We start from the raw sequence: 16083 nt of genomic DNA, 5'->3' as shown, positions 1-16083 counted from the left end.
GATATGATTAGGATCAATAAATTCATGCCCTAGCAATTCACCAGTCAAAAGTTTTGAGACTAATGAAAAGATACTCAAATCATATAAGAAAGATTTTTTTGTAGGTAGTAATTCAACGTTAGAAACATACCTGTCCACTATAGATTCTAATTTTATAATATGTGGAGTAATGTTCGATACAGATAGATACTGCTGTAACTGAAATTTGAGAACAAAAAATTAGTATTCAACTATTACTTTCTTCAATTAATTTTACCACTTATATTAGTACAAAAGTAATTGTTTTACCTTACTATCACACTTTTCTAAGCTATTTATAAGTTCTTCAATTTCAGTAATTAATTTGAATGTCTTTAATATATAAACAGGTTCGCGAACTTGTAGTGATGCCTTTAATAAAACGACTTCCTTCTTAATTTTATCTAGTAACAATGATAACGGAATTCCGTGTAATGTTCGACTGGCCATTCGAATTTTAGAATATTTTTCGGAAATCTACATGCATAGTTTAATAACTTTTCAAATATATGTATTTCGATAAAATATTTCATTTTTTAAAGATAATTTTTAATAGAAATGAAAATAAATTGCATGAATATGTAAGTATAAAGAGATACGTTTACAAAGAACAAGTATCAAAGTATTATATTTAAATGGTTTAGAAATACGCCCATTTTACCTGCCGATTTATGGAAGTCCATGAACTTGAAATTTGGTCAGCAAACTGTTTTATTTCATTTCCCTGTGGATGATGCGCTTCAGCTAAACTCCATAGAGAGTCAAGTTTATCCGCGAGGCCACGTGAAATATTATCGAAACACGTGAGTTTAGTTTCCAATTCGTGATTTATTCTTAAATTATAATGACTTTCTATTTTTAAGATCGTTACCTAAATAAATACAATTGTTTTTGTTGTGTTTCTTATCTTTATTTAGTTTTGTTTGCAATTTTATTAAATAAACGTTAATGCACTTTTTATTTCTGTATATCTATGAATCATGGTTGCTTGATTTTTGTACCACACATTTTAACTTCCTTTTATGCTAACCAAGTTAAGAATATATAATAAATGTCAATAATTTTAAACGTTCTTATGACAACATTGAAATATCGTTTGTGTTATAAAACTGACTAATTAAAACTGAATTATTAATTCGTATAAACACGTTCTAACTATGACAGTAATAAATACTCACATTTCTTTCGAGCGTTTTTATGAACTCTTTTTGAGTAGTTTCTTCCTTTCCAATTACAAATTCCATCGTGAATGACGGACAAATTTTTAACTGTACAGAATTACTGTTAAAAATGATGAAGATCGCTATTAACGAGTTATAACATTAAACAAATGCTAAAATACATTAGATGCGCGTACAAACTTTACATTGCTTCCGCTGGAAAACGCGATAGTCTTATTTTCTTTTATGTTGTAAATGAATTTGGTTTCTATATATTCATCATGTACTCTAATGCGTTTCGACATTGATATATCAAATATCGTAGAAACGACATTTTCTTTTTATTTGAGATAGGTAGTACATAAATTAAATCTGGCGTTTATCGCTGTATAATTGGTATCACGTACGACTACAATGTCAAACGTAGTGAATTTACAAAACACCGATTCTCATTCTTTCAAATGATACATGAATTTGCACGATACAAAGACCGTTATCCTACCTCAGCGGATGCAGTAACATCGTGCTTACTATAAGGTTACACCATGATAATTATATTATATTTACCGCAATATCAAGCCTGTATGATTATAAATTTGCGACTATTATTTAAGATATAGGTCAAGAGTATATCAAACTCATGTACCTTCTGAAATGAGAAAACTGATAATTAACTAGATCCGTAATAATCGCCAGATCTTAACGTATGTTTGTTGTTTTCTTTTGGCTAGTATTTCATTTGTAGATTGATATAACGAGGTATCATATATAACGTGCAGGCAAAACAGCCGACTTCCTTATACTTGGCTTAACAATTTATCTATGGCTTTGTAATTTTTAATACTCTATGAAAAGTCCATAATATTAAAATTCTACACTTATCTATGCAATTTACAATTTTTTTTTAAAACTAGTATTTCAATAACTCGGTATTATTACTCATCATTATTGTTAAACACTTCGTTTGATTATGCACAAATTACCCAATCACTCTGGAATTTTCATACATATATATATATATATATAATATATATAAAAAAAAAAATTAAATTCGCATACATTCACAAGTATGCATATTCATCATGTATGAAGAAAGATTGTTCGCTTACCGTTCAATTATTATAATTACTATGAACCTGTTTCTTTTTGGTAAGCTACGATGAAAAGCATCTTTCTTGATATTAATTGTTAATAAAGATTTGCAGTTTAATTGAACTCGTTTTGCTCTAATTCGAAGAGGGAGGAGTATCTTTCTTCATCAAAACAAAGGACGGATTTTTTAGAAGAACGGAAGATGTTCCCCAACATAAAACTTTGAAAATATCCTTTTGTTTAATTTCAGTTTCATAAGTAAAAAATTTTTAATTATTTATATAATTTATAATATTACAATTCCATATTGAGAACTTTTATGAACAATTAAAGGTATACAAGGTAAAGTGTCTTTTGCAATTTTAATTTAACAGTAATATTTATACTTATTCAGCACAAATAACGTAAGATTAGTATAAAATAATTCTTAAAAATTTTCGTATTATTGTACAATATAAATGTTAAATTATTTTATGAATAATATATTCAATTGCGTAATTCAAATTAAATAACAAGAACATCATTTCACGATGTTATTCAAAAGCATACAAAATTCACATAAAAAGTTATCGAACTCTTTTGTTATATACTGTTAAAATGTTATCAATGTAACTTTTAAATATCGCATCCACACATGCAATCCTTCAATACTATGTGTACAAGACTAAATTAACGCGATTTTATAACAGACTTTTCTTCGTTCATTATGAACACAAGATTGACAGAGTTGTTGATACTCATCCCCCACGTTCTGTTTAGTAAAATGTCCATAAGACATAAGACAACGATAGAGTACAAGACTCTGTCAGGAACATGCAAGGCTGTTACAACGCAGTTTAGCAATTCGTTAAGAGTAAATGTAAACAGTAGCTTTGAATATTAATTATCTAAATTAACATTGTCACGTCTGTAGTTCAATTTCAACGTATTGAAAAATTATAATTTCTTTTAGTAATTGAAAACTAACAAAGTCTTTCAGTATCGGATTGCTTTCGAAGTTTTTCCTTCAATGAGTTTTCTCCTTTTATTTTATCCCCGTTGCCAATGTGCTCGAGAATGATTATTATATCTGTAATGTGAAGGCCTATAATTTCTACCATGACGTTGTCGAGTATAGCTAGAAGTATTGTAGTAATGCCTTCGGTAATAATCATTAATAGATCGATTCCACGTTTTGCCATTTTGATATTCTTGGAAAGGATTATACCCAGTGTTACTTCTTTCTTCATATGTTCGATGATCTTTCACTTTTTTCACTCGTCCTCGGTCTAGTTCTTCGTCATCTGTATTAAAGTGACGTTTGCGTTCCTCCCGCCTATCATTGTCAATTTCTCGGTCTAAATGCGTTCTATTGCCATTCCAATTTGAAACTGTAAAAACGTAACAATACATTTCATAACATACTTTCCGTTTCGTATCACAAATAATTCGTTTACTACAACAACTTTACGTAATAAAAATGATCATACGCTGTTTTTTATTTAATTTTGTATGACCCTATAATGGTGATAACCTAACACTTCATGTAATTTCCTCATAGACACAATATATTTTAGAATAACACAGACTCAACAAACAGTAAAAGTGTATATGTTCATTAAAGATTTTGACATAATTTTTTATATGATTATTAATTCACGCATATTTTATCGAATGTATGAATTTTTTGTTATCACTTTAGGTGAAATTTTAGATTTGAAGATATTTGAATCGAGATGAGATTTCGTTCCCTGCACGTTTATCTTATGATTCTGTGTAGAATTGTTTGATTTGGGATACATGGATGCATAATGAGCTGTTGAGGATTTTGAAGGAAGAGGTGCTGGATTCAATGGGTTCCTCGAGAAAATTCTTTTGCTGTACTGACCCGAAGAACTGCCGTAACCACGATGAGACATCTTCAATAAATGTGAAACCGTTTCGGAACGATTCGTTCCATTGAAATCTCTTAAAGCTGCAGCACTGGGTGTCGTATTATTTTGACTACCTTTGTTAATATCTTCCCTATAAAAATAATATAAATTATTATAGTAACAACAATAATTTTTCATTAAATATTATATTTAATATTTAAATCAGATTGGAAATATAACTTACTTATCGGTAACTGACCACCCATTAGGTACTGCAGCCGATGTTGGAGAAAACGTATCTTTCGAAACTTGCCAACCTTTCATACTGCTGCTTGCAGCTTTTGTAATCACTTTCTCGTCTTGTCCTACTTTTGCTCTTACAGACTGATGCCACTTAGTCTTATTACTACTGCTTTCTGTTTTACTGTTTACTTCTGATTGACCATTTTGATATTTTATTAGACTCGTAATGGTACTGCAACTAGAACCATTTTGTATCTTCGTACATTGTGTTATATTAGTTTGATTCTGAGAAATACTACTGCCATTTGTCTTTAACGCAGATTTTTGCATATCTTTAGAATTAATAACAGTTTTAGGTGAATTATTCTTTATCGGAGAACCTTTTTGCATGCCATTAGTACCACTGGAAGAAACATTTGTTTTTGGCGGAGTATTTGAATTCGCGTTATTTTTCAATGCTCCAATACAGATAATATCCTCCTCTTCACTAGATCCATCATAAGGAACCAAACTATTCCCATTTAAAATTTTTCCATTTTTAATATGCATAATCAATCTCGGTTGTGTTTTATCTTGTAATTTTTGTGGTAACAGTGGCCCAATAAAATTTGTGCCCTTTTGCATGGTACATGGAAGTTCTGTACTTTTACTTGCTGACGTTTGAGAACTGATTTCTGAATTCTCAGTAATGTCTTTAGTAATCGATGTGCCATTAACTGATCCATTTAAAGGGAGTAATCCAGAAGTTGATGGTTTAGGATTAATAGTCTTATTCATAGGACTCCCTGGTGAAGATAATGTATTGTTTACAGTCAATGTACCATTTAATTTAACAGTCTGTTGATTTTGAACCTGAGTTTGTGTCTGTTGTTCCATTTCAAAAATCATTATGTATGCATTTGTACTCAATACATTACTCAAGCTAATTGGACGAACCTATACGGAAAATATACAAATAATTATGAACAATATATAAACATCAAGTATATTATTAAATTAAAACTAAGAAGCAAAGTTTATGGCACGAAGTAAAGTTTAGTTAGATAAAGTGCGATTCGTTATTTTGATGAAAATAATTCTAATTCTGTTTAAAAATATATTACTAATAGGATATTTTTAATACATACACAAGAATCATCAAAGGAATAATATTGGCCTGTTGAAACCTTGGCAACGGCTGTGTAATGTCCACAATTTACCGATGGACCCATATGCGTAACTATCGACATAAGTTTATATGTGAGCGGTTGTGTAGGTTCACCTGGTTCTCTCCAGAGATAGGGACCCATGTCTATTGTTTGTTTAAAACCTATATGTTTAGATATTTTTCCTCCCAGAACACTAAACCTCTTTAACTGTACACAAAGCACTTTAGGAGGTCGTTCTAAGCTAAATTGTTTCGTGGCAGGAACTCTTCTTTTACATGCTTCGCATTTATAATCATTGTTATCTAGTTGTTCACGACTAAAATAACTACTCAGTGCTTCATCCAGAGTACTTGCTTTACGAATATCTACCAGTAAATCCTACAGAGATATAAAAATATTCTTAAGATTTTACTGAATGTTTGTCAAGTTAACTAAAAATTCTATTTTCTATACCTGAAAATGTTGAAATGTAGTAGAAACATGTCGACATTGTAAACACTTGACTTCAGTACGAATATAACCACCAAAAATTTGATTAATAGGAGTGGTTTCTTTAGAATAACTGTCTAATTTGCCAGCCTTATGTCTTGCTAAATAAGCCTTTTCCATGCCTTCTAGTAAATAACGTAAAAATTCATGAGCATCTTCTTGCTGTCCCGGAACCATAGTTCGGCAAATGACTGATGAATAAATTAATTAATTACATACAAAATATATAAGATTCGGTAATAGATGATTTATATTTTCCAATACTCACGCTTTAATTTGTTATATATATAGAATGGCTTAATGGCGCAACCTGATTTCTGATGACTAAATTGCAAAGTCTTAGCCACTGCGCATGTAAGGCACTCTCCACCTCCATCTAAAACTAACCTATTATCAAAATACGACACAAAACTGTGGAATTATAAATGTAATCTTATTTTTATTATTCATAGAATATATAGTAATTATTTATGATATTAACAATCTCATTAATTTTAATAGCCTTGAAGGATGTTAGAAAGGAACTGTCATTGGCAAGGAACATCCACTAACTGTCTGTCACCTTTGATTCTAATAAAACTTTACAGATTTGTGAAGCTACCAATCTGCTAATAATTGTATTTCAAGTTTAAGCGGTGAAAATTGTCTTCCAAGATTTCATTTAATAATATCTTGAGAATTACAAGAAGTTTTTTCAAACAAATTCTTTACAGATTTGAAAGAAAATAATATCAGCCAAAAAATAAATATAAAGTCAGAAAATGATTTCTATCACCTACATTCTCAACAGTTTTGAAAATACAATGCAGTGAACTATTTTTATTTCAAATTCAGAATTAGCTACAAGCAATACAACAAGTGATCATTTTCTTTCCACAATAAATGGTAGTTAGTTTCCCATATATAATGCAAGTGTATAGTGATTTTTTAATTTTTTTTTTGTAATGTGTACAATATGCTAATTTCCATTAAAAAGAATAAGGATTAGAGGATAGTTTCACCCCTTAAACTTGAGATACCACTACTAAAAAGGTACATATCATTTACTTTTTGGCTGGTGAACAAATCTACAATATGTCATAGAAATTAGGGACTCTCAATTTTAAAAATAGAACCAGATTATTACCTCTTAGTCATAATGGTTTAGATTGATTTGGTTTTATTTACAAAATAATAATGGCAAATAAACATTTCCTAGCAACAAGCAACCTAGTGCTCAGGAGAGTTACAACCAAATATCAACGAAGATACAAATTATTACTGCAAACTCAATAATTATGTCTTGAAAATTAAGAGTGATTGACAAATATTTTGCTCTATATCTCATAATGACTAACTCTCTTCAACATACTTCAAGATTGTTGAAATTGATAAGATCAGTGGTATTGTGAATAATTACCGAATATGGAATACAAGTTACCAAGAAAATATAGACTTTCAAAACTTACCATTTTGTTCGCACTTTGATGTGTGATGCGTATCAGACAATAACCAGTTAACAAGTGCTGGTACATGAAACAGTGCTTGAAGGGTGCTATTTAAATAACAAGTATTCCCAACATTATACATGCCAGCTCCAACTGGAAACGTGCCCTTCCATCCTAGACTGATTTTCTTTGGAGAGTATAAAGTAGTGGTTGGCTCTGGTAAACTAGGTCCTTTAACCATTCTTTCATTCCTTTTCACATAAGTTGTACCATCTTTTGGTTTATCATCTGAATTTTCTGAGTTTGGTAAGCTTAGTACAATATATTTGGCTTTAAGTTGATCCAATATCGTTGTTTGATAATCATCCACTTCCTTGTATTGAATTTCAGATTGGAGGATTCTAGATGCACTACTAACTAAACTTGTTGATAAATCATCCGATGTTTTGGGTTGGCTATTCTCTAACGTACGGCAGAGTGTAGCCGTAACAGGATCACAAATGCGCACAGCAGGCATTGTTATTATATTTAATCTTGTATCAAACTTTTTATTTCTTACTCCTATAAACATATATAGAAAATAATATGTTAATATTTAAAATAATAACATGAAATATTTGGGAATATTTTTCATAATACATACAACATTCTAAACTCTATTATAATTATAAATACCATATAAACAAACTCATATTTAGATTGCAGTTTCAAAAGTAATAAACATTATTAATTTTAATTTACCATCTTTTATTTGAACTTATTATAATTAAAAAATCATATGTAAAAAGTAATATAGACAATGTTATACAAGTATTGACAGTTTTTTTCTACATGAAATGTGTAGACATAAATTATAAATAAGAATCAATTAAAAATATAAAGAATTGCAACATTTCATTTCACTATATAATAAAATTACCTAATCGTTGTATAATTACCCAATCAATTCCGTCAAAATAAACAGAATATTTTACAACCTAATAATTACACGTTTTTCATTTTCGTACTTAAGATAGTACATATAGCAGATGCAGGGATATCGCGGAAGTAGAAGTGAAAGGGTTAATTTCATAAGTAATTCATTTATGATCGTAATACTAAGTATGAATCGATGCGTCAATATATGAATTAGTCGAGATAAAAAAGAAAAAGTTGATTTGCTTGAAATTGTTTCAGTGATTATACTTAGTTCCATTAAACATGTAACAGAATACACTAAAAGCACGCGGCGTGCAATTGATACCGCGCGACAGATTCATTGTTTACCTTTCTTCAAGTGATTACGTACGTTACAGCCCGTACAAATAATTTTTATCGATGCTATTACAACACATTTCACGCAATAAACAAGATTTAACGATCGCCAGCACATACAATCACAATGTTATCGATTTATTCAAAATTCCACGCGCTTACGTGCCTCGGAAATGATTACCGGATGAGTTTAACCGAGGGCGCGTGTCTCCGGCCACGAGTCATTTTTTCCCGCGTACTTTGTCACACTTACCCAACTTTTATTTAACCGTGTAAAGTGGTAACGTTAATTTCAGTGAGGAACACCATTAAAAATACCGCGCGTCAATACTACACGACATTTTTAGAACTGTTAGTTTTGGGCATGCGAAATCAAGACCCGTCTTCTACCGTCACGTCCGCCATTTGCAATTGCGGTGGCCATTAAACTTTTTCCGTTGGGTTCTAGAATCCTTATCGAGGGCGCCCAAAACGTAAAACCCGGTTTTCACACCAGTGTCACCATAGAATATTCTTATAAATGCGATACTCCGGTATTTTTCAAGTTCTGATTCTCTATGTAGGAAATTAGTAAAATGTGGTTAAATTAAAAACTAATTTCAAACATGAATTTAGTCATTTTATCGTAAATTTGTCTGTTTGCATTTAGTGTCGAGTTGGAATTAAATCGGAGAAAATCGAATGGAGCACTTATAAATATATGTATTTTGGACTATTAAGTAATCCGGTGAGTATTCTTAGTCGATAGATCAAAATGTTTTTGAATATGTTAAAATTAATTAAAAATGTGTCAAGTGATGGTGTCGGGGGAAAAAAGGAAAAGAACCCCAAACCCAAATCCTTACCAAAGGTTAAGTTTATTTTGAATATCATGAAATTGTAAGGTAAAAGAATTTTTATAATTAAGTATAAGTATACTTTGTTATAACTAAGATAAGAAACGGAATTAGGTACTAAGCGATGTATTTGGGATACCCTACAAGAACCATTAACTATATGTAAATCAACACGCAAATAAACAACAAAGACTTTAATAACAAATAACAATAACAGAAATATAACACTGGAGGTACGCTTTTCAAATTCCACGAGGTGGACTATACGCCAATCGGAAATGGAATAAGAAGACACTTCTTCTATGTTATATGACTGCGGGAAATCCCTAGGCGCTGAATTCCCTAGTCTAGTAATATGGGGGTCAGTTGGTTCAACTGTTCTAACCCCAGAATTTTGTGGAAAGAGCTTAGGTGTCTACCAAGAAACAGAGAGCTACGAGTTTTGATTTGGAGAATTATACTTTATTTTCTATGTTGTCTATGCGACACGTTCAGACGCGTTTCTTTGAATAAGGAAGAAGCAAGCTCTTTTTCGTCTATTACAAAAATTACGCTTTTTTGTCTGTTACGCCACTTAAAACTAAACTTACCAACTAAGTAACAAAAACTTACTAGCTAACTAACCTATAGTGCTGCGGTCCGATCTAGGGACCTTTCTGCCACAGTTTTGTGGGAACTTTCCCCTAGGCTTGGTCAGGTTGGCGCTACTGTCGCGTCGGCGTGGGATTTTTCGGAATTCTGTAAGAGTCGACTCGCGCTTCGGAGGGCCTGGCGCGTTCCTGAGGTACTAACCTCTCGGCCTCTAAACGAGCTAGACGTTGCTCTAACTCCTCTTGCGACATTTTCCCAGACGAGGTAATAAATTCCAATTAAAATAATACTACAAAACTCGTACCGTCGAAGCCGGACACCCAAAATCCCAAAATGGCCGCTACGACCGAACAATTGCGTCCTACCTATCGCATGGCCATCAAAATGGCGGACTTGATGTAATAGGCGAAGGTAGCGATGAGTTTCCTTTACAGGCTCCACAGGAACCCGATTTCTTGCTGAAAGGCGCCGGTGTCGTCGGCTTCACGCAATACAGCACCCCAGACGCTGGAGTTGCTCTCTCGAAGATAGGCGCCGGTGTCGTTGGCTTCGCGCAACCAAAAAAGAACACGTGATCTGAAGAGGCAGCTTGGCTTCAATATATCGGCAATTTCCCGAGATCACGTCGGGGTCACCTGATGTGGGGATTGGTTTACTAATGATAGTACGCGTGATAGACGTATAACTTATGAACGGTGTTTGATTTGTTTAATACTATAATAATACTAGTTTTACAGGTATTAACTTCGCACGTAACGGCTCTCGAAGCGTCTCTGGCCTAAAAAAGTTGCACGCTCGAACGTCGCATGCTTGCCAAACTCTGGAAAAACCCCACGCCGACGCGACAGTAGCGCCAACCTGACCAAGCCTAGGGGAAAGTCCCCACAATTTCGAATGTGGTGGCATCATCTGGCAGTTACGATAAGAACTAAACTTAGTTCCATTCTTAACGTTAGATGGCGCCACCAGTATCGAAATAGACCTCATGTATGAATGTTAATTCGCCATTGTCATCCCTAGATGGCGCCACTAGTACCGAATCAGATAGGTGTGCAGTTTGAATTTTAGTTCACATCGTTCACCCCAAATTCAAGCAATAATATATTGACTTTCAGATGACCTTGTCTGGAGTTATTATTATAAAAACATTCTGTAACGTACACAGTCAATGTTTGCTAATTGTTAATAATATTTTATTTTATTTTATGATGTATTAAATTGCAATAAGCTGAGTGTATCCCTCAGCGATATTCTTCTTATTGTTAGCAGTCAATGGTATTCAAATTTTTAAGACGCAAACTAGATGCTATATCATACTATATCTTACTTAAGAAATGTGTCTTGTTTACAAATTTATATAATCAATTAGTGATTTCAAATTGCAAACATTTTAAAAGCGCATATGATCTTTTTTTTTATACTTCCACGACAACGTTTCCCACTGGCAATCACAACCATTATTTCTGTCGTAATAGTATCTTTATTAATCTCTATCGATAATCTTTGCTTACAAAATATACAGATTAACACAACTTCCAAGCGACAAGGTAATAATATTCCCGATAAAATATTTTTAATGTATAATAGCCATTAGTAGCAGCATTAACACGTTTACGATGGCGAAAGGGAACATCGCTATTTTAATCATTTTCACTCTATCCTCTATCTTAATTAACCGGCAATTAATTATCGAAACAAATTGTCTCGCTGTGTGGTAATAATTAACGAACGTAGTTACAATAAAGAATTCGAAGTTTCCATTCAAATAGGCGTTTACTATGAAAGTAACGATGTTAAACGATGTAATCGATCAGGGTGTGTTTATACGAAAGCGGTGAAACTGATCGATCGATGTTCGCATTCTTAACTATACATTAGGGTGTCTACGTCATTCCTCGGATACTCTCTGGCAGTGATAAAACAGACTAAACTTTTCGTTCGAAAAGTTTGCTTTATCCCAGTTGGTTCTTGAGAGTCGCTTATGCTATTTGACCATAAGACATCGTTCACGTGAGCGCATGAGAGACGAGCTCGCGAGTGCCGAGGCAACTATCGGGGTAAAACCGACGATGGGACAAGCGATGGGAATGATACTTAAGGGACTCGATGTCAAAGTACTAAACCCCAGATCTTCTATCGAGTCAAGTGTTTTCGAAACAAAAATGGCTAAATATATCTATGGTTGTCACGCATTCAAAGTGACTTCCTTCCTTAAACAGGTATTCCATTCACAACATCGAGGGTAGTTTTCACCTGTTGAATACACTTCCAGACAAAAAGATAGCACACCTGTGCTCGTGTTAAGATTACGCTAGCGTGAAAACTCTGAGTTACATGTAAAACGTACCTTCTACGAATATGTAAACATAACATAGACAAAATGATAGCACACTTGAAAAATAAAGATATATATTTCATATGACACCACTACCACAACAAAAGTATACATATTTCTTATAATAATATATATACAAAACTATATTTTACTAATAATGCATAGAAACCCCTTTGTTTATTACAATTTCCACCATCCTTTAAGATAAAGAATTACGTATATAGTTGTTTAATTTTTATTAGTGTTAAATTTTCCCATTCGGTTGTAACGCAAGTTTTTAATTCATTTATATTTGAAAATCGTCGGCCTTCAGCTTATACTGTTTGCAAAAACATTGCTCAGCAATTTTTGATGACATTATGGTCGGGTGTGCGCGCCGGCCATTGACGAGTGAAAATATTCTCCTTTAAAAAATATTCCTTAATAATTTTAGCAGCATATATTGCAGCATTATCTTGCTGGGATATACATGTATATAGTGTAACAGCAATGCGTATTAATTTGATTTTTTATTAGTTCGAGGTAACGAATGCTATTCATTTTGCTCTGAATAAACTTAATTTCTGTTTTCCCTTGATATCCGTTAACAGCCCAAACCATTACTCCAACTCCACGCTTTTGACGTCGAATTTTTGTTAGTAGTTGTTTACGAACATCGTAATAATAATACGTACATCTGTCTGAGCCATCAAGGGTGAACCGTTTTGTATCCGTAAAGATTACTTTTCTCCAAGTCTTCTTCCAAAGTACATGTGCATTTGCAAATAATAACCGTGTCTCCTTATGTGTTGCGTTTAGTGATGGTTTCGCCATTAATTTAGCCCGATTTATAATGCCTAGTCTGGAGTGTACATGACGAACATTTTGCATATTTGTTTCTACGCCAGCTTTCTTAGCGATCTCTCTCGCAATAGCACGAGAATTGGAAGCAGCACGTATTATTGCTCGTGTATCGCGTTCAGATAATGCTGCTGGCCTTCCTGTACTTTTATTTTTTCCATATGCACTTGTATATTTCAGCAAATTATACGATCCGCAGAGCTAATATTACACTAATGTCACTTTCACTAAGCTTTTTGTCACGATCCACTACGAGGATAGCGATATAACAAAGCTCTAGAAATTGAATGTAATAACTCCATGCAAATTCACGGAACACTGAAGAATATGTAAACCTAGTTCAAGTGTGCTATCATTTTGTCTGTGTCGGATTATGTATTTCTCTTCGAACTAAGGGAACTCATTGAAGTAAAGTAAATCTATGTTATGTTTACATATTCGTAGAAGGTACATTTTACATATAACTCAGAGTTTCCATGCTATCATAATCTTAACACAAGATATTAAAGATAGCACAGATGTCTGAACACTTTTTGTCTGGGAGTGTACATGTCTAATATTTTTCAATGGTCTATCTGTGTACCAAGTTGCATACAAATTGACGTGTTAAGATCATTGATTAATTACGTAAGGACGATTTTGGCCATTCTTGTCTCCCTCCACCATGTAAGGACACATAAGATTTCTCGGACCTCTCTTGCCCTTTTTTACATAAATTTTTACTTAGAGTTTTCCTAAAAACCGTTAGAAAAGGTTCAGCCACACTAAACAATGTTATTATTTGATGTAAATCAAATATTATTATTCTATAAAAAATAATTTTTTAAACCCTTCTCCCTCGGGACCCTTGCGTAATTAATAAATGGCTCCGAATCTCGTTTATTCGCAACTCGTTTATATGAATAAAATCATGCTTCGTCTATATCCATCACTTTTTTGACGGTATCATTTTGTCCATTATTTTTAACATTGACAAATCGTGGATATTACATTTTGGCGGGCTTTATGTTAACTTTAGGAACACCAAAAATGTAGAGTGATTTGTTTCTTCTTTTTAACAATCATGGTTTATATTATAATATTTTTGTCTGTTTTATATATTTCATGTTTTGTAAGTTTTGTTACGTTGCTTGTGTATTATTCCCATCACTATTTGAGATTACTTGCATGCAGGGTTATCAATCGGACCCTTATAAGAATACATGTGTTGTTTCTGATAAGCACTTTTACTTTTCAATCAAATTATTCTTTGAGGTAAAATTTTACATTTACAACAATGAATAGTATGATTAAGAAATTGTATTATTACAATAATTATTATTTATCTTATTTCAAAGAGCGTCTTCTGTACTTTGTTCTCATAACCCTGGGAATGGTAACCCTATACATATATGTATACATACGCAGGAGTTAACTCAATAAACCGACAAATTAGACGTCAATGTTCGACAAAATTAATTTCCGTAGCGAACATCTACGTTAACATTATTTAGGATTCCTACGGTGTATTTCGAAATACCATACTAACCTTTTATCGATTATAACGATGAAAAATTACGCCATCGTAAACGTTTTACCATTATTCCGTAGATAATATCGTGATACCTCTAGTCTTAAACTTATCGATAGAACTTTCTCGATTACGTGTACTAATCGGCAATACGATAGTGTATTGGTGCCGTTACAAAATTTTTTCTTGCATTAAGCCGTTTTTCGTAAATTCCTGTGTGACGTGTAGCGCCTCGTTAATTCGTATCTGATAAACTTGGACTTCGTGCTCGAGTTTGGGCATGGGTTGCGTGCATGGTATATCGAATCAAATTGATGTAATGTCGATTCAATCCTGACTCGATAAAATTTTGTTTTCATTAACAAAAACGCGACCGTTATGGATAAAACTTCTTCTTTAACTCTTTGCGGTCGAACCACGAATTCTCAACTGATGTTTAGTTAACATGGCATAATCAAGTGGAGCCAGAAAGTTAAGTACTTAGGAAATTGGATATTTAGTGATCATAAATTCAACGTGGAAACGAATTTGGATATACAGCAAAAATAGAGTCATAAAAACAATCGTCGTCACTTTACAAACGACAACTCTGCATGTACATATTTTATAGGGTGTGAAGGAGAGCACAATACTGCTGAAGAATTATATTAAAAAATCTAAATCTACAAAATGTGTGTGGCAAGGTTCATGAAGATCTCAAATTGGAAACAACCAAGCAAAAACATTTTTACAGAATGTCCCAGAATTAGTGTAAGAAACGGAAATGGAGGGTAGCCGAGACGATTCTGGAGCACAATGTCCTTTGCAAAAATGTCGAATAGTGCTTCGTTTTTGAATTATTAGCGAAAATCACCGACCAATCATAATGCTCGAGGACATTGTGCTTCAGAATCGTCTCAGCTACCCCCCATTTCCGGTTCTTACACTAATTCTGGGACACCCTGTATATACAGAATCCACAGAGCATAGAAACAATATTTTAAGAATCATACAAAACACAAGAATAAAGAGTGGGAGGACTATCGAATAAGACACATTTTCACAGAGAACCAAAATGGAGAACACGTAGAATATACATACAGTGGGTGTAGAAAGTATTCGTACACCGATCAATTTCCAAAAAAACTGTGTAAAATTGTAATTTATTAACTTATTTTTTATAAACAATGACATTCTACATATTCTCGGAAATCTCTAGAATAGATAGATTACAAAAAAAATAGCTATTTATGTAAGTTGCGAAATTAACAAGAAAAAAATAATTAATCGATAGAAAAATTGAAGCAA

The 16083-nt window shown here is 32.8% G+C and overlaps 1 protein-coding gene across 6 annotated transcripts; it reads right to left on the bottom strand.

The window, feature by feature from the left end:
- Positions 1-90: 90 nt before the first annotated feature.
- Positions 91-9099, bottom strand: LOC128872363 (ubiquitin carboxyl-terminal hydrolase 36-like). 6 transcript variants are annotated; one of them, XM_054114974.1, is made up of 10 exons: positions 8697-8893; positions 7452-7991; positions 6272-6385; positions 5968-6194; positions 5494-5892; positions 4368-5302; positions 4138-4274; positions 890-3640; positions 680-762; positions 91-198 (listed from the first exon to the last, which is right to left on the bottom strand). In XM_054114974.1, the coding sequence occupies exons 1-8, from the start codon at positions 8800-8802 to the stop codon at positions 3300-3302; spliced, it is 2799 nt and encodes a 932-aa protein (XP_053970949.1). In that variant the 5' UTR covers positions 8803-8893; the 3' UTR covers positions 91-198; positions 680-762; positions 890-3299. The 6 variants fall into 6 exon arrangements, with proteins under 6 accessions (XP_053970949.1, XP_053970947.1, XP_053970946.1 ...); XM_054114973.1 differs by lacking the exon at positions 91-198 and adding an exon at positions 263-422; XM_054114972.1 differs by having other exon boundaries at positions 680-3640.
- Positions 9100-16083: the final 6984 nt, after the last annotated feature.

This window comes from Hylaeus volcanicus, chromosome 2, assembly GCF_026283585.1.
Source record: "Hylaeus volcanicus isolate JK05 chromosome 2, UHH_iyHylVolc1.0_haploid, whole genome shotgun sequence".
Lineage (NCBI taxonomy): Eukaryota > Metazoa > Arthropoda > Insecta > Hymenoptera > Colletidae > Hylaeus > Hylaeus volcanicus.
The sequence above is the reverse complement of the archived record's forward strand: the minus strand, read 5'-3'. Positions and strand labels throughout refer to the sequence as shown.

Bases quoted from the DNA above. Each gene is read 5' to 3' on its own strand.
- LOC128872363 (XM_054114972.1), bottom strand. From the start codon at position 8,802: ATGTGCTGGCGATCGTTAAATCTTGTTTATTGCGTGAAATGTGTTGTA. The intron at 7,992-8,696 runs GTAAACAATGAA...ATATGTTTATAG, and splicing joins ACGTAATCACTTGAAGAAAG to GAGTAAGAAATAAAAAGTTT. The intron at 5,893-5,967 runs GTATAGAAAATA...ATATCTCTGTAG, and splicing joins CTACATTTCAACATTTTCAG to GATTTACTGGTAGATATTCG.